The 26,754-nt window shown below is 45.7% G+C and overlaps 2 protein-coding genes across 3 annotated transcripts; one reads left to right on the top strand and one right to left on the bottom strand.

Annotated features, from left to right (window-relative positions):
- Positions 1-365: 365 nt before the first annotated feature.
- Romo1 (reactive oxygen species modulator 1) lies at positions 366-2,064 on the bottom strand. Its single transcript, XM_006988270.4, has 3 exons — positions 1,923-2,064; positions 1,616-1,746; positions 366-551 (listed from the first exon to the last, which is right to left on the bottom strand). Exons 2-3 carry the CDS (start codon positions 1,744-1,746, stop codon positions 443-445), a joined length of 240 nt encoding a protein of 79 aa, XP_006988332.1. The 5' UTR covers positions 1,923-2,064; the 3' UTR covers positions 366-442.
- Positions 2,041-22,269, top strand: Nfs1 (NFS1 cysteine desulfurase). 2 transcript variants are annotated; one of them, XM_076571018.1, is made up of 13 exons: positions 2,041-2,180; positions 2,705-2,784; positions 3,916-4,032; positions 5,749-5,832; positions 11,844-11,996; positions 13,796-13,889; positions 14,543-14,677; positions 17,402-17,559; positions 18,191-18,296; positions 18,686-18,767; positions 19,506-19,589; positions 20,461-20,550; positions 21,767-22,269. In XM_076571018.1, the coding sequence occupies exons 1-13, from the start codon at positions 2,063-2,065 to the stop codon at positions 21,828-21,830; spliced, it is 1,365 nt and encodes a 454-aa protein (XP_076427133.1). In that variant the 5' UTR covers positions 2,041-2,062; the 3' UTR covers positions 21,831-22,269. The 2 variants fall into 2 exon arrangements, with proteins under 2 accessions (XP_076427133.1, XP_006988333.1); XM_006988271.4 differs by having other exon boundaries at positions 2,699-2,784.
- The last annotated feature ends 4,485 nt before the right edge of the window (positions 22,270-26,754 follow it).

The raw sequence follows: 26,754 nt of genomic DNA, 5'->3' as shown, positions 1-26,754 counted from the left end.
GCTTGCATATACTCAAGGTGTACCATATGTTCCTGGTGCCTGTAGAAGCCAGAAGATCCCAAGGAATTACAGAAGGTAGAGTAACTGTATGGATATCTGGACTGCAACCTCTTAAGCCCTTAGCTTATGCTTTTATTTTATTTTTTTATTTTATTTTTTTTTAATTTATGTATACAGTGTTCTGTCTGCATGTATCCCTGCAGGCCAGAAGAGGGCACCAGATCTCATTACAGATGGTTGTGAGCCACCATGTGGTTGCTCAGGACCTTTGGAAGAGCAAGTAGTGCTCTTAACCACTGAGCCATCTGTCCAGCTCAGCTTATGCTTTTAAATACTATATCTTTGGAGTAAAAATAGGCTGAGACTGAGAAGAAAAATCTTTATTATTGTACAAGGGTCAAAATGGATGGGAAAATATAGATGCAGGCAATCTCTGCCCTGATTAGCATCGTATGCCCATTCCAATGGCCATGAATGTACCAAAGGTGCCGCCACTCTGCATCATGGTTTTCCCAATGCCACCCATCAGCTCTCGACCTCGCATTCCGATCCTGAGGAGGCAAGCAAGAATGGGTTATTTTAGGAATGATACAGGAATGAAATTTGAATTAACTTTCCCATTTATAATGAGTGTTGAACTATATCAAGCATTAATAGCTTGACAATCCCTTCGCCTCAGTCTTGTGTTGTTTTGTTTTTTTGAGTCAGGGTTTCTCTGTAGCTTCAGAGCCTTTCCTGGATCTCTAGCCCAGGCTGGCCTTGAACTCACAGAGATACTCCTGGCTTGTGCTACCACCGTCCGGTTTCTTGTTTGTCATTCTTAAGATGTTACTCTCCCCAAGGAAGATAAATAATGTCAAGGAAAAGATCTAAGGGCTCTAGGACATTATGTCTTGAATGCCACATTAATTCCCTTCTGTTTGTTTGTAGAAGGAAGATTTATAGAATGAAGTAGTATGGACATGAAAAGCAGTCACGACTGTGATATTATTCAATAGACGTGTCTTCTAGATGATTCCTTAAGTTTATTTTTGGAGTTTAATCCAGATTAAAAATCAAGCTGGGGAATTTATAAGCTGCGTGAAGTGTAAAATGAACATCATTATGCTTACAAACTACACTCTTTAGCCCGATATTTAACCAGTACTGAATAAATAGTAATTTATAAGTACATTACCCAAATGTGGAGATAGCCTTTAGAATAACAGTTTATCAGGTAGAATATTTGACTACAGAATTAAGTTTATCGGCATTATCGCTACACCTTATTTTCAGGACAGTAACACAGCTCAACAAGCTCGTTTCATTACACGCAGTTGGAAGTTAAAATGCCATGGAACAAAACCCACTGCGCGTTAACCATGTGCCAGATTCTATCTATGTAAAGGCACACTAATATGACTGCTCCTTACAAAAGTGGAGGTAAGCGTACTGCCCTCGACTACAGCTGCGGAAACTCTGCCTCTAACTTGCCTAAGGTCACCGAACTACAACGGAGTCAGAAAGCCATTTTGACTCTAGAGCTCAGATCCCTAAGCACTGCGCTTCCAACCTCAATCAACTTGGTGTGCTCTCGGGTCCGAGGAATCCAGGAAGTCCCGCCCGCGAGGCTCACCTGAGACAGGAGAAGGTGCCGAACAGCGCCCCGGCCGCCATGCCCACGGCGCACCCCATGACAAAGCCCATCTTGACACGGTCGAAGCAGCTGGGCTGGGACTGCCCGTAGGGACCCACGGCCACCGGCATCTGCGGTGAGAGGGCTACGACAGTGAGGGCCCGGCCGCCAGGCGAGGGTCAGCCAGGGGCACACGGAAGCGCTCCGCAGGACCCAGGCCCAAGCCCGCCGTGGCACGCCTCCACCTCCCTCCCAGGGCCGAGGACCCCGCACGCGAGGCGCAGGGCTCGGCCCGGCCCCACCTCACCTCGTTCGCCGCCGCGTTCGCTGGGCTCTACGTCTCACACCGAAAGCTAGGCGGAGGGCGCTCGCCGCCCGTCGGATCGCTTCCGGAGCGCGGGGCAGTTACTTCCGGGATCATGGGCTGAGGACTTGCAAGCGCTGCGGATGGTGGGCTCTTCTGCTGGGAGCATGCTGCGAGCCGCTTGGAGGCGGGCGGCTTCGGCTGCCAGCGCTGTGGCCCGGTCGGGGTTCACGGCGCCCACCCGGGGCTTGCGCCTGCGCGGTACGCTCCCCTCCCCTTAGTGCCTACCCTCCCCGGTAGCCCGAGGCCGTTGGGTCGTCGCTGCTAAGCACTGCGGTGTTCCCGAGCCTGTCCGCCCCGGCTCCAAACCTTCCCGTCGCTTGCTCTCTCACGTTCTCAGGATGGCGCTTACATCCTTCCACGGCTGTAGTCCTTCAGATCTCTCCTGACCAAGTGTTGCTAGTCGAGGCTCCTCCAGCCATGAACCTTTGAGGGAACCTGCGCTCTTCACGTTTCTTATAAATGTGTTTGCTTTTTAGAGCCCATCCCACTCTGCTGGAGAGCTTCCCAATAGTGAAGATCGCTCCCTATTGCCACCAACGTCCCTTCAGGGAACCCTGAGTCTATTCCTTCCCTCGATGTCCTGCGTTGTTTCCCTTTGACAGCCGACCGCACTCTTGCTCAGTTCACCTCGCAGTAGCTGTGACCGTCTGTTGTCTTGTGTACCCTGCGTCCGCGGCTGCATCCTCTCTCACTTTGGTACTCCATTCTGTTGTCAGTTGCAGATCATGCCCTCCATTCGACTGTTCCCTCAGAGGCAGTGCTACGACCCCTCTACATGGATGTGCAGGCTACAACTCCTCTGGTAAGGACTAAGGGGAAGCTTTCCCCGAGACTCTTTGAAGGGAGGAAAGATTAGAACAACAAATTTCACCGAAATTTCTGTAGAATTGAGAACCATTAAATGTGATAGAAAAGGGAGCCAGGCACCAGGAGACTTGGATTTGAGTTCAGTAGAAAAGGCTTTACCGCTTTTTTAGCTATTGACTGGTCAAATCGCTTTCAGTGACAGGTATTGTAGTTAATAAATAGTCCATGCTCAGGCCTTGGAGCTGGATTTGTGGCAGCGGGAGTTTGAGTGAGCTCAAGGCCAGCCTGGGCCACATAGGGAGCTTCAAACCTATGTTTGAAAGAGAGAGAGAGAGAGAGAGAGAGAGAGAGAGAGAGAGAGAGAGAGAGAGAGAGAGAGAAAGAAAGGAACAGAAAAACATGGAGTGAGCAGTGGTGATGCATGCTATTAATCCCAGCATCCGGGAGGCAAAGGCAGGCGGATCTCTCAGTTCCAGGGAATCTGACACCCTCTTCTGGACTCTATGGACAGGGCACTAGGACATGTATCTCTCTCTCTCTCTCTCTCTCTCTCTCTCTCTCTCTCTCTCTCTCTCTCTCTCACACACACACACACACACACACACACACAAGCAAAACACCCATTCATATAATTAATAAAGTTTTTTTTTTTTTTTTAAAGATAGTGTTGCTACTTTTTTTCAGCAGGGTGGCAGGAGGCGGGTGGATTTTCCATACAGATTCTCTCTGTATAGCCTTGGAACTCACTCTGTAGACAAGGCTGGCCTCCAACTCAAGTATCTGCCTGCCTCTCCCTCCTGATTGCTCGGATTAAAGGGGTACACCACCACACCCAGCAGGATTACAAATTTAAGGCCAGACTGAAATACCTAAACCCCTATCTTTCAATAAACAAATAAAAGAAATATTAAAGACTGTTTATAAACTTCTCGAGGGCATAGCAGAACCTTGTGGTTTAAGGTGGTTTTGAAGTGGGACTATTTCAGGTCAATATTTGACTAGTATGTGAGGAGGTGGAAGAATTCAGGCAGCCTCGGAAGGGTTGGAAATACACTGAGCAAGGTGGGTGGTTATGAGCGGATGGAGTAGGTTCTCAGTTGATTACCTATTATTCTCTTGTGTTCAGGATCCCAGGGTGCTTGATGCCATGCTCCCGTACCTTGTGAACTACTATGGGAACCCACATTCTCGGACTCATGCGTATGGCTGGGAGAGTGAGGCAGCCATGGAACATGCTCGTCAGGTTAGCACAAGGTTCTGAGAAGTTCGGGAGTCCTGTGGGAGGCATTTCTAGGAAATGGTTGTATTTCTAGGAGAGATTCAGAGAGTAGCTTTGGAGTTTAACTGCAGGTGTTTAATTACTTCCCATAGTCACTGGGTCAAGTACCTTGGCCAAATCATCTCATTTCTCTAAGCCTTATAATCCTCACCTATGAAGTGAAAAGTAAAATAGTTGATGCTCTATACAATTATAGATAAATTAAAAGGAGACAGTGCTGGTAAAGGTTAACACTGCTGTGTGGCTCAAAAAGTACACAGAAAGAGTTCAGTAAATACATTTTAAAAATGCATTTCTTGGGTCAGTGGGATGCCTGCATAGGTACCTTAACTTAAGTTTGATCCCCCAAAATCCACATGCTGTGGCATGAATGTCCCCCAGACAAAAATAAATGTTAAAGAAAAAAACTTAAAAACAAAATTTGTCATTAAAAAACATTTATTTTTACATTTATGCATATGGATGTTTTGCCTGTGTGTGTGTGTGTGTGTGTGTGTGTGTGTGTGTGTGTGTATGTATATGTGAACCGTGTATGTGCCTGATGCCTGAGGAGGCCATAAGAGGCTGTCAGATCCCTTGGAACTGGAAGTTAAGGATGGTTGTGAACCACCATATGGATGCTGGGAACTGAACCTGGGTCCTCTGCAAGAGCAGCAAGTGATCTTAACCACTGAGCCATCCTTCCAGTTCCTTACTTGACATTGAGTTAGAATTTTTTTGTTGGTTGTGATTTGTTTTTTCTTGACATGGTTTCATCGTGTAACAGCCAGAGCTGTCCTGGAACTCACTCTGTAGACCAGGCTGGCCTCAAACCTCAAACTCACAGAGATCCACCTGCCTCTGCCTCCGGAATGCTGGGATTTATGATGTGTTCGACCACACCAAGCAAAAACATTTTTTTGTTTTGTTTTGTTTTGAGACAGCGTTTCTTTGTGCAGCCCTGGCTGTCGTGGAACTTACTCTCTAGACCAGGCTGGCCGTGAACTCAGAGATTGCACCTGCCTCGGCCTCCTGAGTGCTACTACCCAGCAATTCAATTAGGAATGTGTGTGCATGCATGTGCTTGCTTGTGTGCATGTATGTGTACACATATGTACTAAAATATGTATTGTGGAGGTCAGGGGACAATTTGGAGCAGGCTCTCTCCTTAGCATGAGGGTCTCAGCGAATGAAACCTGGGTTGTCAGGTTCTGCAGCAGCGTCATGACCCACTGATGCCTCTCACTGGCTCCCTGCTTTGGTTGTTTGAGACCAGTTTCACATTCCCGTCTCAGACGGCCTGGAAGTCACTGGGTGTCCCAGGCTGGCCTCAAACTCGCGGCAGCTGTCTCACCCCCACCTACTGAGTGCTGCGATTTCCGGTGCACACCACCCTACCTGGTTTGTTCAGTGCTCGGAATCAAACCCAAGGCTTCATAAACCTCAGGCCAGCCCTCTGGCAGCTGAGCCACATCCGACATTCTCACCAGCCTGTCCCAGAATGGAGAAAAAGAGAATATCTAAGCTGCAACAGTCAGTTCTCTGTTTAGCCCGAGTCTGACCCAGTAGGCACATTTTCTTTGTGGGCAGTGGGTAGATTGCAGTGGAGCTTCCTCGACACAAAACCCTGCCCTAGCTGTGTCTGAAGCCCGACTCCTGCCTGGGGACTGATGCTGTGTATCTTTGGCTCTTGGCTTACAGCAAGTAGCAGCTCTGATTGGAGCTGATCCTCGAGAGATCATTTTCACAAGTGGAGCTACTGAGTCCAACAACATAGCCATTAAGGTAAGAGACAGGGCTGGGGCGTGTGTAGTGGAGTCTTAGCATGGGAGGAGCATTTGGGAAGAAGAAGGACAGAAGGAAACAGAAGAGAGCCAGAAACTATCTGGGCTTCCTCGGGTTTAGAGTTCCATGCTCCTCTATCATTTGGAGGCATAGTTTTTTTTGTTTTTGTTTTTCCCAGCTATCCATTCATCCCTATTTTTTTCTTCTGCCTTTAAAAAAAAAAAAAAAATTGGTTTTGGAGTTGTTGGACAACTTTGTGGAGCCCGAAACCTCCTTCCCCCTTTCCTGAGTATCAAATTGAAGTCACCAGGCAAGTGCCTTTGCCTCCTGAGCAATCCTGCAAGCTTTTCTTCAGCCTTTTGCAGTCTATCTGGTTTGTCTTTTATTCTAGTGGTCTGAGCGCAGTGTGGCCGTGGATAGAAAAGGAGGTGGCTCTTAGGCCACTAACAGTTGGGTTTTTTAGGATGTTAGTCCTTTTTAAAACAGTGGGTAACAGTAACTGTCTTAGGTTTCTGTTGCTGTGATAAAACACCATGACCGACAGCAACTTGGAGGAAGGCGTTGATTTCACCTTCCAAGTTACAGGCCTTGATGAGGGAAAGTAGAGGCCATGGGGGGTGCTGCTTACTGGCTCCCTCCTCGTGACGTGCTCAGCCTGCTTTTTCTTACACCACCCAGAACCACCAGCCAGGGGTGGCCCCACCGCAGTGTGTGGCCCTCCACATCAGTCATTAATCAGTAAGTGCCTTTACAGATGCCGACAGGCATTCTGATGGAGGCTGCTGTTCTCAGATGACTTTAGCTTGTTTCCGGTTGACAAAGCTACCCGGGATCCATTCACTCCTCCTCACCTGATCAAAGCCACCTTCCTATCAGCTTTCCCCTTTCTTTCTCATTAGATCTGCTTACAAACTTCCTCTGCATCTTGAGTGACTTGCTTTGGTACCCTCTGTGCCCTTCATTGGGTCTCGGTCTGTACTAGTCTTTCTATATCTGGGGCATGCAGATGCTTTGTGCCAGTGTCCCACTCTTAACAGTCATGTCAATGGTTCATACAGCATAATCACGTTTTAATTAGATCTAGTAAACTTATTTGTCTAATTTTTTCTTATTTATTTATTTTTTGGTGCTGGGCATCTGGACTCTTAAGCTTGCTAAAGCCATGCTGTCCCGCTGATAAGTAATATTCTGATATCCTGCCCTTTTTAAATTTTGAGACCTGGTCTCATTATGTAGCTCTGGCTGGCGTAGAACTTGCTCTCTTGGCCAGGCTGGCCTTGAATGCTCAGAGATCTGCCCGCTTCTGTTTCCTTAATGCTGGGATTAAAGGCATGCGCCACTGCACCAGGCTTTTTTGAGATGAAAAAAAACTTTTATTTTTATTTTGTAATATGTATATCTCTGTGTGGTATGTTCATGTGAGTGCAGTGTCCTCAGAGGCCAAAGGCATTGGATCTCTCAGGAGCTAATTATAGGTAATTGTGAGCCACCCAGTGTGTATGCTGGGAACCAAACTCGAGTCTTCTACAAGAGCAGTACACTCTCTTAACCACTGAGCTAACTCCAGCCCTCATCTTATCACTTTAAATTTTTTAGTTTTTGAAAATTAATTTGTGATCCTGATAAGATTAATTTCTCTCTTTTTTTTTTTTTTTTTTTTTTTTTTTTTTTTTTTTTTTTTAGTTTTTCGAGACAGGGTCTCTTTGTGTAGCTTTGCGCCTTTCCTGGAACTCACTTGGTAGACCAGGCTGGCCTCGAACTCACAGAGATCCGCCTGCCTCTGCCTCCCGAGTGCTGGGATTAAAGGCGTGCGCCACCACCGCCCGGCTAATTTCTCTCTTTTTAAGGATTTTTTATTTACTTAATTTGCGGGGGTGGGGGAATGGAGACATGACTCATCTGTTAAGAGCACTGACTGCCCAGCTGGATCAGGCCCTCTGAATAGGTGAGACAGTTGATTGGCTTGATCAGTTTGGGAGACAACTAGGCAGTGGGACCAAGTCCTGTGCTCATTGCATGAGTTGGCTGTTTGAAACCTGGAGCTTATGCAGGGACACTTGGCTCAGTCTGGGAGGAAGGGACTGGACCTGCCTGGACTGAGTCTACCAGGTTGATCGCAGTCCTCGGGGAGGATTTGCCCTGGAGGAGGTGGGAATGGGGGGTGTGCTGGGGGTAAGGGGAGGGGGTGGGAGGGGGGAGAATAGGGGAACCCGTGGCTGATGGTAGAACTGAATGGTATTGTAAAATAAAATAAATAAATAAAAAATAAAAAAAAGAGCACTGACTGCTCTTCCAGAGGACCCAGGTTCAATTCCTATCACCCACATGGCAGCTCACAACTGTCTGTAACTCCAGTTCCAGGGGACCTGACCCCTATGGCAGAACACTAATGCACATTTAAGAAAAGATACTAGAGCTGGGCAGTGGTTGTGCCCACCTCTAATCCCAGCACTTGGGAAGCAGAGGCAGGTGGATCTCTGAGTTTGAGTCCAGCCTGTTCTACAGAGTGAATTCCAGGATACTACAAAGGCTACACTGAGAAACCCTGTCTCAAAAAAAAAAAAAAAAAAAAAAAATGTGTGTGTGGGGGCTCGGAGAGGCTGGAGAAATACTTAACAGTTAAGAAAACTAGCCGGGTGGTGGTGGCGCACGCCTTTAATCCCAGCACTCGGGAGGCAGAGCCAGGCGGATCTCTGTGAGTTCGAGGCCAGCCTGGGCTACCAAGTGAGTCCCAGGAAAGGCGCAAAGCTACACAGAGAAACCCTGTCTCGAAAAACCAAAAAAAAAAAAAAAAAAAAAAAAAAAAAAAAAAAAAGAAAACTAGCTGGGGCTGGAGAGATGGCTCAGCAGTTAGGAGCACTGGCTGTTTTTGCAGAGGTCCTGAGTTCAATTCTCAGCAACCACATTGTGGCTCCCAACCATCTGTAATGAGAACTGGTGCCCTCTTCTGGTGTGCAGGCAGAACACTGTATACATAATAAATCTTTAAAAAAGAGGGCTGGAGAGATGGCTCAGAGGTTAAGAGCACTGACTGTTCTTCCAGAGGTCCTGAGTTCAATTCCCAGCAACCACATGGTGGCTCACAACCATCTGTAATGAGAACTGACTTCCTCTTCTGGCCTGCAGGCATACATGCAAACTGAACACTGTATACATAATAAATAAATAAATCTTTAAAAAAAAAAAAAAAGAAAGAAAGAAGAGAAAACTGGCTGTCTTGCAGAGAACCTGGGTTCAGTTCCAAATACCCACATAGTAGCTCACAACCGTTTGTAACTTTTGTCCCAAGGAATCTAACACCCTCTTCTCACCTCCACACGCACTGCACATATGTTGTACACAGACATACATGCAGGCAAAAACATCCATACACAGAAAAGAAAAATATATTGCCGGGCAGCGGTGGCATAGGCCTTTAATCCCAGCACTCGGGAGGCAGAGCCAGGCGGATCTCTGTGAGTTCGAGGACAGTCTGGTCTACAGAGTGAGATCCAGGACAGGCACCAAAACAGAGAAACAACACAGAGAAACTCTGTCTCGAAAAACAAAACAAAACAAATAAAATAAAAATATTTTAAAAACATAAATAAGGGGGCTAGAAAGTTGGCCTGGCAGCTGAGAGCACTGTTGCTCCTGCAGAGGAATCTGGTTCAATTCCCAGAATCCACATGGCAGCTCACAACCATCTGTAACTCCAATCCCAGGGGATCCAACACTCTTCTGAGTTCGAGGCCAGCCTGGTATACAGAGCAAGTTCCAGGACAGGCTCCAGAGCCACACAGAGAAACCCTGTCTCAAAACAACCTAAGTAAATAAATAAATAAATAAATAAATAAATAAATAAATAAATAAATAAATAGTTCAGCAAAACTGCGTGTGATGGTGGACAGCCTTAATCCCAGCACTCAGGACATAGAGGCAGGTGGATCTCTTGAGTTCCACAGCTACAGAGTGAGACTTGGTCTCAAAAAAATAAATAAATAAAATTTTTTAAAAAATCCCTGAATGGCATTAGGGATTTCTTGGCCAGACATTGGGTTAAATGCTGAAAGAACAGAGGAAACAAGCCATAGCCACTTCTCACCTCGCCAACTCCTCAGCCAAAAGAGAAGGTCCCATCTCCATGAATCCTCAGACTGAATGCTTCTGAGTCCTTAGCCGGAAGGGCCTAAAAGGGCCTAATTCCTGTCTCCTCCCACCTTATATTCCTTTCTCTGCCCAGCCATATCACTTCCTGTCTCAACCTTCTGAGTGCTGGGATTAAAGGTGTGTATCCCAAGTGCTGGAATTAAAGGTGTGTACTACCACTGCCTGGCTGTTTCTCTATTAAACTGGACTCTAATCTTGTATACTCCAGAGTAGCTTTGAACTCACAGAGATCCAGACGGCTCTCTGCCTCTGCCTCCGGAGTGCTAGGATTAAAGGTGTGTGCCACCACTGCCTGACCTCTGTGGCTAACTCTGGCTGGCTCTGTCCTCTGATCTTAGGCAAGTTTTAGTAGAGTACAACAAAATATCACCACAGGGATTGAACCCTCAAGCTTACACTATTCAATAAGAACATCTCTCTATGGAGAGATGGCTCAGTGGTTAAGAGCACAGGCTGTTCTTCCCGAGAACAGGTTCTTCAATTCCCAGCACCTACGTGGCAGCTCACAACTGTCTGTAACTCTTGTTCCAGGTGATACTCATACAAACATACATGCAGGCAAAACACCAATGTACATAAAATACAAATAAATAATTTTTTAAAATATCTCTCCAATTAAAACAGAAGAGACATCCAAACGAATCAGTATTCATATTGCAAAACAGATAAATAAGAAACATGAAAAAGACTCCTTAACCATTAAATCAAAGCCAGACGTGAAGATTTCGAGAAAAATGAGTTGCTAGTTAAGTCCTCACCCTACTTGGGAAGGCCACGGGGCACCCTCAGGTGTCACTCTCATGAACTCCAGCCACCTCCTTTGAGACAGGGTCTCTTGTCGGACTGGATGTCACTAACTGAGCTGGCCTGCCTGGCTGGTGAGTCCCTGGGGCTCTCCTGTCTCCAGCTCTCCAGAACTGGACCACAAGAAGACTGGGTTAGAACTCAGCTCCTTAGGCTCATGTATTTAAACTTCTGAAGAAGATGTGTTTATTTTTATTTGATATGTATTTTGCCTACATGGGTGTACCACATCCATGCCTAGTGCCCTCTGAGGCAGAGGAAGGTGCTGGGTGCCCTGTCAAGGACAGTTGTGAGTCCTCAGTGGATGCTAAGTACAGAATCCAGTTCTCTGTGAGAGCAGCAGGTGCTCTTAACCTAAGAGCTGTCGCTCCAGCCCCAGAGGTCCTCAAGTCTGTGCAGCAAGCACCTGACCCGGTTATCCCCGCCCCGGGTTGCTCTTTGTTTTTGAGATGCTATCTCGCTATGTTACTTAGGCTGGTTTCAAACTTTTGAGTTCAAATGATCCTCCTTCCTCAGTCTCCAAAGTAGCAAGGACAACAGGCTGTTGTACTCAGTTATGTTTATTTTTCTTTCTTACTTTTCCCCTCCCCCCCCTCCCTCCCTCCCCCCCTCCATTTTGTTAGTTCCTTTGTCTGGAGACCAGGTCTCACTAAGTAGCCCTCCGTGGCCTAGAAATTACTATGTAGCTCGAGATGGCCCCAGGGTGCAGCTGTCTTCTTGCAGTTGCTGAGAGCTGAGACTGTAGGTATGTGGGCTGTATTTGACTCTGAGTTTCCTTTGCTTGTATTTTTAATAAAATAAATGTTCTCACTTCTTTATTTTATTACATTTGAGATTTGGTATTTCAAATTTTTTCAGCCTATCTTTATAATTTCTTCTTATGTTAAAAGTATCACATACTGAGTGGGAACTTGGTCTGTGATATAGAAATCTTTAGCATGCTCGAGGCTCTGGGTTCAGTCCTTAGCAGACACTCACAAGAAGACTGTTTAGAAATAGGGTTCATGTCATTGCTACTTCTGTATGCTTTCCTTCTTTCTATTACTATCCATTTTTAGGGAGTGGCCAGGTTCTACAGGTCACGGAAAAAGCACGTGGTCACCACCCAGACTGAACACAAGTGTGTGCTGGACTCCTGCCGCTCACTGGAGGCTGAGGGCTTTCGGGTCACCTACCTCCCAGTGCAGAAGAGTGGAATCATTGACTTAAAGGTAGGAGTCCTATGCTAGGCGTCAGGGACAGAATAGGAGGGCCTGGCTTCATCCTGCAAGCCTGTCTCTCCAGCTTTGGGTGGAGCCCCAAGGCTGAGCTAATGGTGAGACTGGAGCATGGAACAGAGCTGACAGAGAAGGACATTGTGTTCTCTCTGTGTGCACTGCTCTTCTCTGGAGAAAACTTGTCTCTCAGCTTTTTTGGTGATCCTAGTTTGTAAGAGAGCTACTGGACATGAGTGTATGATGTCAGGCATTCACACCACAGAAGAGCTCTGGCCTGGTCCTTCCCTGAACTGTTCCTTTTTTTTTTTTTTTTTTGGTTTTTTGAGACAGAGTTTCTCTGTGTAGCTTTGTGCCTTTCCTGAAACTCACTCTGTAGCCCAGGCTAGCCTTGAATTCATAGAGATACGCCTGCCTCTGCCTCCAGGGTGCTGGGATTAAAGGCGTGTGCTACCACCGCCTGGCCCTTGCACTATTTCTTATCATCCTATAAAGGAAGTATGGTGATTGAAGGTGTGGCTCAGTGGTAGAATTCTTTTTTTTTTTTTTCCACGACAGGATTTCTCTGTGTAGCCTTGGCTGTCCTGGAACTCACTTTGAAGACCAGGCTGACCTCAAACTCACAAAGATCCACCTGCCTCTGCCTCCCCAATGCTGAGATTAAAAATGTGAGCCACCACCACCTAGCTAGAATTCTTGCATAGCATGCACAAGGCTGTAGGTTTGATCCCCAGAACTGCAAAAACAAACACGTTAGAATAGATTAGATTTCGGGGAATTTACCCTTCACCTCAGTACTCTGGTGGCTCAGAGAAGAGGATCACCAGAGTTTGAGGCTAGCCTGGACTCCAGAGTGAGATCCTGTCTACAAATATAAGACTTGAATATATGTTTCTGACCTATTTCCATGTCTGTCTGTCCTCATGCCATGGTCACTCTGCTCTTCTGTCTGTAGCCTTGTAGCAGCTTGACGTCAGGATTTGTTTATTTGGTCTAGTTAGGATCTTGTGTAAGCTTTTTCTTTTCTTTTGTCTTTGAGACAGTGTCTTGTGAATCTCAGGCTGGCCTCAAGTGGCCGTGTAGCCATGAATGACCTTGAACTCCTGATCCTCTTGCCTCAACCTATTAAGAGTTGGTATTATAGTCATGGGCTATAATACCTACTCAACTGACCTTTCTTTTTTCTTACAGATGGTTGTGAGCTACTGTGTGGGTGTTGAGAATCAAACTCATGTCCTCTACAACAGCAACAAGTGCTATTAACCACTGGGCCATCAGCCCATACTTTTTATTTTATTTTTTTTTTGAGATAGGGTTTCAATGTTGCCCAGGCTGGCATTGAACTCCTGGGATTATAGACATGTGCTATCATGTCTGGCCTTTTTTTTCACTTCTGTTTTTTGTAAATGGGCTTTTTGCCTGCATGAATATCAGTGTACCATGCATGTGTTGGGTGCCTGTGGAGGCCGAAGAAAGTGTCCAATCCTCTGGAACTGGAGTTACAGTTGTGATCCTCCATGGTGTGCTAGGAACTGAACCTGGGTCCTCTGGTCATCTCTCCAGTCCCTTGTGTTGTCGTTATTGTTTATTTTTAACTGGTATTACTAGGGATTAGACTCAGTGCCTCACACATGCTGGGCAAGCACTGAACTACATCCCAACCCCCCATTACTTACTACTTAAGTATTCAGATAGGGTTATAGTGAAAGGCCCCTTTTCTAGACTTAAGATTATCTGCATTCTTATTTATGTAGTTCTCTTGGCATCATATTCACTCCTTACTCCTCCATTCGTAGGAACTAGAGGCTGCCATCCAGCCAGATACCAGCCTGGTATCAGTTATGACTGTGAACAATGAGATTGGTGTCAAGCAGCCCATTGCAGAAATAGGTGAGTAAAATAGGTTCCCCTGACCTTGCCATCCCTGGGGTCCATGTAAGGGGGCAGGAGCAGACAGTTCTAACATGACAGCAAGTGACCAACGAAAGAGCTTGTGCCTTGCCAACCGCATTTTAGGTGGCACAGCCGCTATTTGAGTTTTTAGAATGTAGGGTCAAGTGCCCTTTATATTTTTCTTATTTAATTTTATTTCATATTTTTGCCCCAAATGACAAAACAATAAGAAAAGGCCATCTATCCTTTTTCCCTTTAGGATGTTCTCTATCCCCATTTAGAGTTCACCTTGTAATCTCTATGCAAATTAGCAAAAAATTCCCATAATCTTTCCTTCTTTTAAATTAAAAAAGATTTAAAAAGTGATATTCTATTCCCAGGGTAAATGAGATGGTATGAAGAATCTTGGGCATCAAACTATCATTTGTGATTGTGGTTTGATGTTTTGCCCTTGATCTTTAGAGTAACAGCAGTGAGCCTGGGACTTGGGAGGGAGCAGGCGAGGGGTGGGGAGGGGAGAGGGAGGTGGGAAGGCAGGGTGAGGATTTACACACACCTTAACAGCTGCTTAGGTCATCCACGCTGCCTTGCAGGACAGCTGCCAGCTTCTTTCCGTTGTGTTATGGGTCTTCCTCTCTGTCACTCCTCAGGGCAGATTTGCAGTTCCAGAAAGGTGTATTTCCACACTGATGCAGCCCAAGCTGTTGGGAAAATCCCACTTGATGTCAATGACATGAAAATTGATCTCATGAGCATCAGCGGTCACAAACTCTATGGTCCTAAAGGTACCAGCCCCTGCCTTTTCCTTGAACTTGTCAGCAAACCCTATGACAGATGCTCGTCACAATCATTAGAGACTGGGAATGCTTTCCAAAAAGGTTGTGCATTCAGAGGGGCCTGCAATACACAAGGGCCATTCAACAAACACAGAACACTTGCCTGTTTGCAGATGCTGTGTGCACAGCCAATGTTCTTCCTTGATCCCTCCACGATGTCCTGGAAAGGGATATAGATATTTATATATAGATAATTAATAATTATTGGCTGAGGAAACAGGGTTCTGTCAGGGTCTGTCAGATGTCACTAGACGTCTGTAAGTAAAAGCAACAGAACAGTTTTCATTAGACAGGCTGATATCACTACGTGTCCCACCATCCTAGCTACTAAGGGTTCCCACAGATTATAATTAACAGTCTTAAGAACTGTTCTTGCAGATACCCACTTGTACTCTAGAATGCGGCTTGATTGCCATTTCTTCTTTACCCTATTCACCCCATCAGGGTCTTTCGATTCCGTCCCACCCGGCTTTGAGTTGGCCGTCCTCCTTCCTCAGTCTCCTGAGTGATAGGGCTATAGTTGTGTCTGCTGTACCATCCTTTTTACAGTTGTTCTCTTTATTTATGAGGACAGCCTTACTCTCTCTCCACTCCTTTTTACTCAAGTTATGTATGTTCTGATCTTGCTTTTTCACCTAACAGAACATCTTAAAACTAAACGAAGGTATCAGGCATGGTAGTGTATTCCTTTAATTCCAATGCCCTGGATACAAGTAGAGCTCTGTGAGTTCAAGGCCACTCTGGTCTCCATAGTGAGTTCTAGGCTAACTGAGTCTATGTAATGAGACCCCATCTTTTTTTGTTGTTTTGTTTTTTGAAGACAGAGTTTTTCTGTGTAGCCCTGGCTGTCCTGGAATTCACTCTGTAGACCAGGCTGGCTTGGAACTCACCGAGATCTGCCTGCCTCTGCCTCCTGAGTGCTGGGACTAAAGGTATGGGCCACTACCACCCAGTGAAAATGTTTATTCTTGATTATGTATTGAGTTCTGGGTCACCTTAGAGTACTTGAGACTCTAAAAATCAAACTGAGGGCTGGAGAGATGGCTCAGAGGTTAAGAACACTAACTGCTCTTCCAGAGGTCCTGAGTTCAATTCCTAGCACCCACATCGTGGCTCACAACCATCTGTAATGAGATCTGGCACCCTCTTCTGTGTACATAGCAAATAAATAAATAAATCTTTAAAAATAAATAAATAAATATCAAACTGAAATTAAAAAAAAAAAAGAGCCGGGCGGTGGTGGCACACGCCTTTAATCCCAGCACTTGGGAGGCAGAGCCAGGTGGATCTCTGTGAGTTCGAGGCCAGCCTGGGCTACCAAGTTAGCTCCAGGAAAGGCGCAAAGCTACACAGAGAAACCCTGTCTCGGAAAAAAAAAAAAAAAAAAAAAAAAAAAAGAAAAGAAAGATGTAGTACGGAGTCAATGAGATCTTCCTTTCTTCCCTTTTCTTTCGTAAGGATTTTGTACTTTACCTAAGGCTGGCTCCGCCTCCTCAGTGCTGGTATTGTGGGCTTGTGCCACCAAGCCTGACCTCACCAGTTTCCTAACAATGTATTTTAGAGTTTTTACAATGTCCGCATAAAAGAATGTCAATCTTTTCTATAACTGCTTGGTGTTTCATTGTATTGACATAGCATATTTATTTACATTCTCCCAACGATTGACCCCTACGCTATGTGATTTTTTTAAACATACTAATTTTTATTTTATGTGTATGAGTGTTTTGCTTGAATGCATCTAAGTGTATAATTGTGAGTGCAATGTCCATGAAGACCAGAAGATGACACTGAATCCCCTGGAACTGGAGTTACAGCTGTGTGAGCTGCCAGTGGGGTGCTGGGAACTGAACCTGGATCCTCTGCAAGAGTAACAAACCCTGAACCACCTCTCTATCTCCCAGTGGGTCATCCTGGTCGTCATCATCATCTTCATCTTGAGCTTTGTTTTTTATATTTTGGGGTTTTTGTGTGTGTGTGTGATTATTTTTGTTTTTAGTTATGTGTCTCTATGTGTGTTTATGTTGGGTCTTAGTAAAGTAAGTGCAGGTGCCTGGGAATACTAGAAGAGGGCAGGGTATTGAGTCCCCTGGTACTGGAGTTACAGGCAGTGTGAGCTATCTGGTGTGGCTGCTGGGAGCCAAGCATGGGTCCTCTTCAAGAGCAGTATGTGCTTGTTACCTCTGACCCTCTCTCCAGCCTGTTTCTAATCTTTTTGCTCTTAAGATTAACTCTGGGAATAGACAGATGGCTCAGTGGTTAAGAGCACTGGCTGCACTTCCAGAGGACCTGGGTTCAATTCCCAGCAACCACATGTCAGCTCACACTTGTCTGTAACTCTAGTTCCCAGGCTTCTGACACCCTCCAACAGACACACCTGCAGGCAAAACAACAATGAACATAAAATTAAAAAAGAATTAATTTAAAAACAAAGGGAATCCTATGTTGTATGATAGGGAACTGCTTGAAATAATCTTGCTCATTATTCCTGTGGTAACATAATTTATGTTGAATACTTTTGCTAAATATTATGCTTTTTCCATTTTGTCTTTTTCTTTTAATTTTTTATTTAGTAAAAGTTAACTATAAAATTTGAAATAATATTTTGATTTCTTTAGAAAGTAATATTTTGTTTCATCTGTGTTTTCTTTTTTTCTAACAACCTTTTCCCCCAAGGGGTCGGTGCTATCTATATCCGCCGCCGGCCCCGGGTGCGCGTGGAGGCCCTACAGAGTGGAGGCGGGCAGGAGCGGGGTATGCGGTCGGGGACAGTGCCCACGCCCTTGGTGGTGGGGCTGGGAGCGGCATGTGAGTTGGCACAGCAGGAGATGGAGGTAGGTTCTGGAGAGAGCAACAGTTCCCCCTCAGGATGTCCCCTTGTGCAGGGTCTCCCTTTGAGGAACATCTCAGCGCTGCTGAGTCCAATCTCTGCCACAAGAGAGGGTCTCAGGAAATCTGTCTTTGAGCCAGGTGTGGCATCCTATGAACCCGAGGCAAGAGAATTTTCAGTTCAAGACTAGCCTGGGCTACATAGCAAGACTCTGGATCAAAATTAAAAGTAAAGAGCTAGGTCAGTAGTAGAAAACTTGCCTGGGATGTGCAAGGCCTTGGGTTCAGTCCCTCATGTAAGTAAATGCGTGTACACATGCACACGGTTAAATAAAAGCCTGCATTGTCAAGGTCCTGCAGCCCCGTGTTCTGAAGAAGGTGATTCAAAACCCAGACATGCCCTGCTTGTAGTTACAGTCCATTTTTCTCTGGGTTCTTGGGACCTTGTGTTCAGCTGTTGAGCACCTTTTATAGACCAGACCGCGGTGGAGAGGCAGCGGTTTCCACACATAACGGGATGATAGAAGGGCCTGTGTGGTACACAGCTACTCCTGGGTAGAGAAGGGCTTCTGGGATTCTTTGTTGCTCAGCTGGCTGGTGGTCAGTGTATCTAACTCTCCCCTGCCTGCTCCGTAGTATGACCATAAGCGGATCTCCAAGTTAGCAGAACGGCTGATACAGAAGATAATGAGCAGCCTTCCAGATGTGGTGATGAATGGAGACCCCCAACAGCACTATCCTGGTATGGGCATGCCCGTTCAATCTGCATTCTGCTCTTTCTTTTTAAATTTTATTTGTTATGTGGGGATTGGGGCCACCTGCCCCAATGTATTTGTGCAGGTCAGAGGACAACTTCGTGGAGTCTGTTTCCTCCCTTTACTCTCACGTGGGCTCCACAGACAGATTCAGGTCACCAGGCTTGTGCAGCAGGGCTTTGCCAGCTGAGCCATCCTGGTGTCCTCTCCTCACCACCACAGTTCTGTTTTTTGTTTTGTTTTGTTTTGGTTTTGTCTGTACTTGCCTGTTTCGTGAGGGGCAAACTGTCGACCGCTGATCTGTCTCCAGCTCTCAGGCTCCACGCTGGCAGAGACTGAGACCCAGAGCACCATCATTGTGTTTTCTCTTCTTCAGGCTGTATCAACCTCTCCTTTGCCTATGTGGAAGGCGAGAGTCTGCTGATGGCACTCAAGGATGTCGCCTTGTCCTCAGGGAGGTATGTTGGACCAGGTAGACATGCACTGTGGTAGCACCGGGGAGCTTGCCTGTGAAGTGCCCAACATGTCGCTGAACTTCCTGTCTGGCTAAAACAAGAGTTCAAGATGGTGGTAAAGGTCACTTTTTAGCTGCCAACCATAGGCTGGTGTTCACCATTCCAGCAGGTCTCTTGGAGAGAAGTTGGTGACTTAAGACCTAGAAGATGTATCTTTTTTGTCTTGTTTTGTTTTGAGACAGGATCTCTCTATGTAGCCCTTGCTGCCCGAAACTCTCTATAGAGACCGGGCTGTCCTCAACCTCACAGAGATCCTCCTGCCTCTGCCTACTGAGTGCTGGGATTAAAGGTGTGCACCATTATGCCCGGCTAAAGATGTATGTGTCTTTTATAGGGTTAAACAAACAGTTTGGTTTTAAGCCACCTAGGATTTATCTATCCTCGAGGGTTACACGTTGTATCTTCTGCCCTAGATACAGAAGGTTCTCTGGTTCTTTTGTCAGATCCAATGGATGGATCTGACATGCTCTTTCACCCCTTGACAGTGTCTTTGCTCAAGAAAGTTATCTACCATAGAGACTAGAGGGGTTGGGTTTACATCCCAGGATGTACAGGGCATCATCAGGCCCCATGACATTTCCAGGCGATGTCTCCTTTGTCCCTGTGGTATGACTTCAGAACCCTGGGAGGAATGACCCTGGGTGTGTCCTGTGGGCTAAAGGTTCACGTCTCCATCCTTAGTGCCTGCACTTCTGCATCACTGGAGCCTTCTTACGTCCTCAGAGCAATCGGTACTGATGAGGATTTAGCACACTCTTCTATCAGGTCAGTGAGTTCAGCTTCGGTGGTTTTGTGTGTGTGTGTGTGTTCCTTGTTTTTTTTTTTTTTTTTTTTTGGTTTTTCGAGACAGGGTTTCTCTGTGTAGTTTTGCGCCTTTCCTGGAACTCACTTTGGAGACCAGGCTGGCCTCGAACTCACAGAGATCCGCCTGGCTCTGCCTCCCAAGTGCTGGGATTAAAGGCGTGCGCCACCACCGCCCGGCGTGTTCCTTGTTTGTTAAGATAAAGTCTTGTCAGGTACCTGACTGGCCTTGAATTCTATCCTCCTGTCTCCGGCTCCAAGTGCTGAGGTTCCAGGTGTGGGCCCACCATGCCTGGTTTGTGCGTTTTGGGGAATCATACATGATAGGCAAGCCTTGTCCCACTGAGCTATATCCCTGCCCGCTGCTTGAATCTTGGTGAAGGTGAAGATGTCTGAGCCCCATACTCAGATCCTCTGCCCACCAGGTCTGGAGTAGGTGTAGGAAACTTCTCAGTTGGCTCTGATCCACAAGCTGTGTTCTGAGAAACCTTTACCTAGGAAGGTAGGTCTGTGCTCTTCTTCATTTCCGCTTCCTTTGAGCCGGTGTCTGTCAAGTCGCCCCGTTGGTTTCCTTCCGACTCACTGTGTAGCCCGGGCACGACCTTGATTGCTCTGCCTCTGCCTCCCAAGTGCTGGAATCACAGAAGCAGCACCATGCCTGCTTATGCAGCCTGGAATTGAACTCGGACTTCACCTATGCTAGGCAAGCACCCTGCCCACTGAACCACACCCCCAGCGCTGTCTATTGTTGAGTCGGTCCTCAGTGAGAACTGGCCAAAAAGGAATAGCAGACCAGCCCTGGGGCCTGTTGGAGAGCTCTTCTGTGTCCCCTTAGGTTTGGCATTGGCCGCTTCACTACGGAACAGGAAGTAGACTACACTGTGGAGAAATGCATTCATCACGTGAAACGCCTCCGGGAAATGAGGTATGTAGTGATGCCAGCAGACACTTTGGAAGAAACTGTACTGCTGACTCCCATCTTGTTCTTAGGCTCTGCATCCAGACTGCCAGAAACCCATGTTGAAGGAGATTGTAGGATTTAAAGATTCCACAAAGGAAGAAAGTAGACCTCCTTGGCCTACTTCTTGTTTTTCAGATTTGTTTGTTTGTTTGAGATAATTTGTTTATATAGCCCTGGTTGTCCTGGAACTCACTCTGTAGACCAGGCTGGCCTCATACTCATAGAGATCTGCCTGCCTCTGCCTCCTATGTGCTGGGATCAAGGGTGTGCGACACCACCACCTGCCCTAGAATGTTTTCAAAACTGGGTTTTTGTATATAGCATAGAGGCTGCTTGTCTAACATCAGTGAAGTCCGTGGATTTGATCCTAGACCTACAAAAAACAAAGGGAGGTTGGGGTTAAAAGCTCAGAGGTAGAATGCTTGCCAAGAAGGCACAAACCCAGGAGTCATGCACATGTCTGAAGTCACAGCCCTCAGGCTGCGCAGGAAGATGGTGAATGAGAGCTCTTCTCAGAAACAAAGGGTGGGACTCAGTAACACTGAAGAAAATTAACTGGGGAAACAGACGCCACAGAATTCAATAGTTGGGTGTCAGGCTGTAGCTCAGGAGAGGAGACGGCTTAGTATGTGTGAGGCTCTGGGTTTAGTCTTCAGTGGCAGAAGCAAACAAACAAAATCGTCACTGTAATCACTGCCACCACCCTCAAAGTACATCTGGCTTTACGAACATTATCCAGCTGGGCAGTGGTGGCGCACACCTTTAATCCTGGCACTCGAGAGGCAGAGCCAGACGGATCTCTGTGAGTTCAAGAACAGCCTGGTCTACAGAGCGAGATCCAGGACAGGCACCAAAACTACACAGAGAAACCCTGTCTTGAAAAAAGAAAGAGAAACAAAAAACCATTATCCATAGTCTTCTCAGTAGCATTTCCTGTATAAAATGGTGCGCAGGCCTGAGACACAGATGTTCTTCTGGGTTAAAGTCACAGACGGTATTGTAAGTTAGGGAGAGGCTGGAAAAGGCTTGTTCATCTCCTGTGTTGGGGTTCACCAGGGCAAAGGTGGACGAGCAGCAAGGACAGAGGAGGCAAAGCTTTCTCAGGCCTCAGTGCCAGTGCTGGCTGCTGTTCCCTGTCTAAGCCCTCCCTCCCTCACTGTGTGCCTCTTCTCCTTGACAGTCCCCTCTGGGAGATGGTGCAGGATGGCATTGACCTCAAGAGCATCAAGTGGACCCAACATTAGAAGAGTGGTCCTGAGACTGTGTGCTGACCTGGCCTCTCCTTCCTCACTGACCCGTGCACAGCCAGGAACCTTGTTATCACCTGCTGGGTGGTCCATGATCACACCAGAGCTGGAATAGCCCAGTTGACTTCACCACAAAACATCTTCAACTGAGAAGTTCAAGGAAGTGTCTTTTTGAGCCTCAGCTCCTTTGTCGGGAAATACTCCCTGCTCCTCCCCGGGAGCTCTTCTCTACTGTTTTGTGTGTGGACATTCTTAGCTGAGGGCCTAGAGGCCCTGCGCGCCACGGCATACCTACCCCTGGAGAGGAAGAAGAACTGGAAGGAGGCTCTGAGTTCGAAGGCCGCTTCTCTGTGTAGACATTGGGTCATCACACTCTGCTGCTCAGCTGGACTGACACCATTAGCAACTAGCATAAATAAACTTTATTTTAACCTTTTCTTGTAGCGTCTAAAGACATCTCTTTATATTGACTGCAGCCTAAGCTGCAAGTTTTATTAAAGGCTTCTTTCCTTTGTGTTCTCAATCTTCCTTCCTTTTTTTGTTTGTTTTTGCTTTTGGGTTTTTTTTTTTTTGTTGTTTTTTTGTTTTTCAAGACAGGGTCACTTTGTAGACCAGGCTGGCCTCAAACTCACAGAGATCCATCCACCTGCCTCTGCCTCTGAGTGCTGGGATTAAAGGTGTGCGGCGCCGCCGCCGCCGCCGCCGCCGCCGCCGCCGCCGCCGCCACCCAGCTAAGATAGGGCTCCTTTAAGAACCCCTGCTGTGCTGAGATCCAGGACAGGCACCAAAACTACACAGAGAAACCCTGTCTTGAAAAAAACAAAACAAAAAAAAAAAAAAAAAAAAAAAAGAAAGAAACACTGCTGTACACCAGAGCATTTAAACAGCTTTTTCACACTAAACAGAAACCAAAAAGTAAGTAAAAATGCCTTCCACAGTGCAAGCATCGGCATTCTAGAGCTCTAGGAAAGTTGAATGCAGTTCCTGGTCAGACAAACCTCCGACTGGCTTTCACACTTGCTTTTCACTACCTGAGTGGAGCCAGCTGACAGCTGTGTGCAGAGGATCCAGGTGTAAGTAAACAGTTAAAGGTTTGCTCCTATAGTCAAAAAAGGCTGAACATATGAAATAAAAGAGGTCAAGGCAGAAAACCATCTAAACGGGTTACAGTGTGTTTAAAAATATGTTCATAGGCTTAAGAAAAGAAAAAGGGTATAGACATAGAAAGAATGAATAGTTTGTTTTTGTTTTGTTTGTTTTTTTTGGTTTTTCGAGACAGGGTTTCTCTGCGTAGCTTTGCACCTTTTCCTGGAGCTCACTTGGTAACCAAGGCTGGCCTTGAACTCACAGAGATCCACCTGCCTCTGCCTCCCAAGTGCTGGAATTAAAGGTGTGTGCCACCACAGCCCGGCTCTCTTGGTTTTTCAAGACAGGGTTTCTCTGTTTAGTTTTGCTATCCTGGAACTCTGTAGATCAGGCTGGCCTCGAACTCAGAGATCCGCCTGCCTCTGCCTCCTGAGTGCTGGGATTGAAGGCGTGTGCCACCATCACCCGGCCTGCCTTTACTTTTAAATAGTCAAAAACTATTATTTGTCAACTGGAAATAAAAAATGCTTTGAAGTTTTGTTCTCACAGGAGATGATAAGCTGTGGATTCCTTCCGGGTTAATATGGATCATGTTTGATCAGGTGAGACTTCCGGAAACTTGACAGGTAATATCTATCAGCAAAGGTTACTGCTGATCTTCCCAGGATTTGGTCATTATCTCAAAATTTTCTTTCTGGGAGCCTAATGATACTATGTCCACAGAAAGCAGGAAGCAGTTTGAAGAATACTATGCCCATATTCTTAAGAGATGGGGTGGGTGGTCTTTGGTTATTTGGTATGTAATGGATGTTTGTTATCATTTAGGGGGATAAAGAATATTGATACAAATTTAAAGGCTTTTTTTATACTGTGTATATATTTCTACTCTTTTTTTTTTTTTTTTGGTTTTTTGAGACAGTTTCTCTGCATAGCTTTGCGCCTCTCCTGGATCTCGCTTTGGAGACCAGGCTGGCCTCAAACTCACAGAGATCCACCTGCCTCTGCCTCCCGAGTGCTGGAATTAAAGGCGTGCGCCGCCGCCGCCGCCGCCGCCGCCACCACCACCCGGCTTTTTTTGGATATTTCTACTCTTGTTTAAAGGATTTTTGTATATCAATAAAATTTAAGGTTATTTTTGCTACAACATATTGTATATATGTTTCTATTCTTGTTTAAGGTATTATAACTATGCAGTTCATTTAAAATGTAAGGTAAAGTTCTAGTTTTTGAAAGTTATTATTATAAATTATATAGTACAATCAAGAAACATAGGCCAGTGGTTAGTCATTTATAACAATCAAAATTATAGATATGTTAGCTATGCTTTCCAGATCATATAGAGATATATTTTACATAGCTGGTCTTCAAACCATTCAAAGACCTACAGAATATGGCGTTTAAAATGTTTTATTAACGGGCTGGAGAGATGGCTCAGTGGTTAAGAGCACTGACTGCTCTTCCAGAGGACCTGGGTTCAGTTCCCAGCATCCACATGGTGGCTCACAACCATCTATAATGAGATCTGTCTTCCTCTTCTGGCCTGCAGGGACTCATGCAGGCAGAGCACTGTATCATAATAAATAAATAAATTTGGCCGGGCTGTGGTGGCACACGCCTTTAATCCCAGCACTTGGGAGGCAGAGCCAGGCAGATCTCTGTGAGTTCGAGGCCAGCCTGGGCTACAGAGCAAGATCCAGGAAAGGCGCAAAAAGCTACACAGAGAAACCCTGTCTCGAAAAACCAAAAAAAAAAAAAAAAAAAGTTTTATTAACTTAAAGTTTTTAATGCAATGAGATACCTCTGCTCCTGAAGAAATTGCTCATGGAGTTTGCTTTCATTTTGGCAAGGTTAGCCATTGGGCAAAGAAATTTCTTGCCTTTGCCTGCTGACAATGTGTTATGCAGATTGGACATGCAGGAGACAATGGAAAAAGATTATTGAACTTTGCCAAAACAAGGCAGGATAGTCCTTCAAAATTCCTGCTTCACAGAAGAGTCTGTCAGATATTCTGCAGGACACAGCGAAAATCGAATGATGAATTTGCCAATACAAGGCAGGACAGTCCTTTAAATTTTCTGCCTCACTGAGAAATTTGCCTGATACTCTAGGCCCGTAGGCTGAAGATGTTGGTTGCAAAAAGAACTTCGGGTGATTGTCCAGGCAGCCAAATGCCTCTGTTATAGATAATATCACATCCTTCTGGGTCTCCATGGCGTTGAAGACTAGATAGTTATAGTTGCACTTTTTCTTAGTTATGATAGTAAGTTAAGTGTAAAACTTTGGATTCACTAAGATAGAATAGACAATGCATTATTTTCTTTGTATACTAACTACAAAATGGACAGAATATTGCAAATGTAATTCTTACATGTTTATTATTTTTGTTGTATGTAATTTTACCATGTTAAAGTTAAAACCTTTATTTTATTTAGACAAAAATGGGCAAATATTGTAGAATATTATTTTAAGGTGTGTTAGTTTTGTTTATGTTGCACTTGTTTAACTCTGTGAAGCTGTGTTACTTTGCCTGTCAAAAACAACTGATGGTCTAATAAAGAGCTGAATGGCCAATAGCGAGGCAGAAGAGAGAGGTAGCCAGGACTGGCAGGCAGAGAGGATAAATAGAAGCCAGACAAGGACTAAGAGTAAGAGAACAAGAAAAGCCCAGAGGCAAAAGGTAGACGGGATAATTTAAATTAAGGAAAACTGGCAAGAAACCAGCCAACCTAAAGCTGGACATTTATAATTAAGAATGATCCTCCAGCTGGGCAGCGGTGGTGCACCCCTTTTAATCCCAGCACTCCAAGGCAGAACCAGTGAGATTTCTGTAACTTCGAGGCCAGCCTGGTCTACAGAGCGAGATCTAGGACAGGCACCAAAACTATATGGAGAAACCCTGTCTTGAATAACCAAAATAAATAAATAAATAAAAAGATAAATACATAAATTAATAAGCTGCTCTGGCAAGCCAGGTTATAGCCAGGTGGGAAATTCAAGGAGTGAGACAGGAAAGAAAAAGCCTGCGTCTGGAGGGAGATGCCAGCCTGCTGCCCAAGGAACAACACGTCAGCAGGCCAGGAAGCCATGGAACACGTGGCAAAACATAGATTAATAGAAACGGGTTAATTTAAGATATAAGAGCTAGCTAACAAGAGGCCTGCCATAGACCATACAGTTTATAAATAAAATAAAAATGTTAACCCTCTAAATGATTATTTATAAGTAGCTGTGGGTCCGCAGGGTCAGGTGGGACTGGAGAAACCTTCCAGCTACAAATGGTGCCCAATGTAGGGCAAGAGTTTCCACCTAAAACCTGACAGAGCTTAAAAAGAGATTTTAACTATAGCTAAGAGCACCTCCCTAGTTCATATGGCCCATGGCAGGCCAACGTACAATGACGTGTCCCCTGGCCATGGCAGGTTCATGGCATGTAGGCTTGACCTGTTACAGCATGGCAGATTCCCTCTTCACAGAGGTGTCTGCAAGCTGCAAAGCATACTACATGGTGGATTTGGCCTTTACTCATACAGAAAAAAAGGGTTTATGGGCTAGCTGCACACTATTTGAAGGCAGCATGGACCCCAGAATTGGCAGGGTAAGGGCATGCCTCTCCTGGGTACCTCTGCCATGTTGGGAAGCTAAGGTGGGCAGAGTCAGCAGCCAAGGCTGCCACATGTTGGTCCTAGCCATGCAGCTTAGCAGTTTAAAATCTCTCCTGGTCAGAGAAGGATTATAGATTCACAATAAGACAGATTCAGATGAAATAAAATGCAAAACTTTACAGTGTATATAAAAATGCACTTAGGCTTGAAAGAGAGTGTAGATGAAGGCTCTT

Source organism: Peromyscus maniculatus, chromosome 4 (assembly GCF_049852395.1).
Source record: "Peromyscus maniculatus bairdii isolate BWxNUB_F1_BW_parent chromosome 4, HU_Pman_BW_mat_3.1, whole genome shotgun sequence".
NCBI lineage: Eukaryota > Metazoa > Chordata > Mammalia > Rodentia > Cricetidae > Peromyscus > Peromyscus maniculatus.
The sequence above is the reverse complement of the archived record's forward strand: the minus strand, read 5'-3'. Positions and strand labels throughout refer to the sequence as shown.

What these genes read in the sequence shown, in the direction of transcription:
- Romo1 (XM_006988270.4), bottom strand. Translation starts at nt 1,746, where the DNA reads ATGCCGGTGGCCGTGGGTCCCTACGGGCAGTCCCAGCCCAGCTGCTTC. An exon ending in GGCACCTTCTCCTGTCTCAG is followed by an intron (nt 552 to 1,615) that starts GTGAGCCTCGCG and finishes TTGCCTCCTCAG; the next exon opens with GATCGGAATGCGAGGTCGAG.
- Nfs1 (XM_006988271.4), top strand. Translation starts at nt 2,063, where the DNA reads ATGGTGGGCTCTTCTGCTGGGAGCATGCTGCGAGCCGCTTGGAGGCGG. An exon ending in CCGGGGCTTGCGCCTGCGCG is followed by an intron (nt 2,181 to 2,698) that starts GTACGCTCCCCT and finishes TTCTGTTGTCAG; the next exon opens with TTGCAGATCATGCCCTCCAT. An exon ending in GCAGCCCATTGCAGAAATAG is followed by an intron (nt 13,890 to 14,542) that starts GTGAGTAAAATA and finishes GTCACTCCTCAG; the next exon opens with GGCAGATTTGCAGTTCCAGA.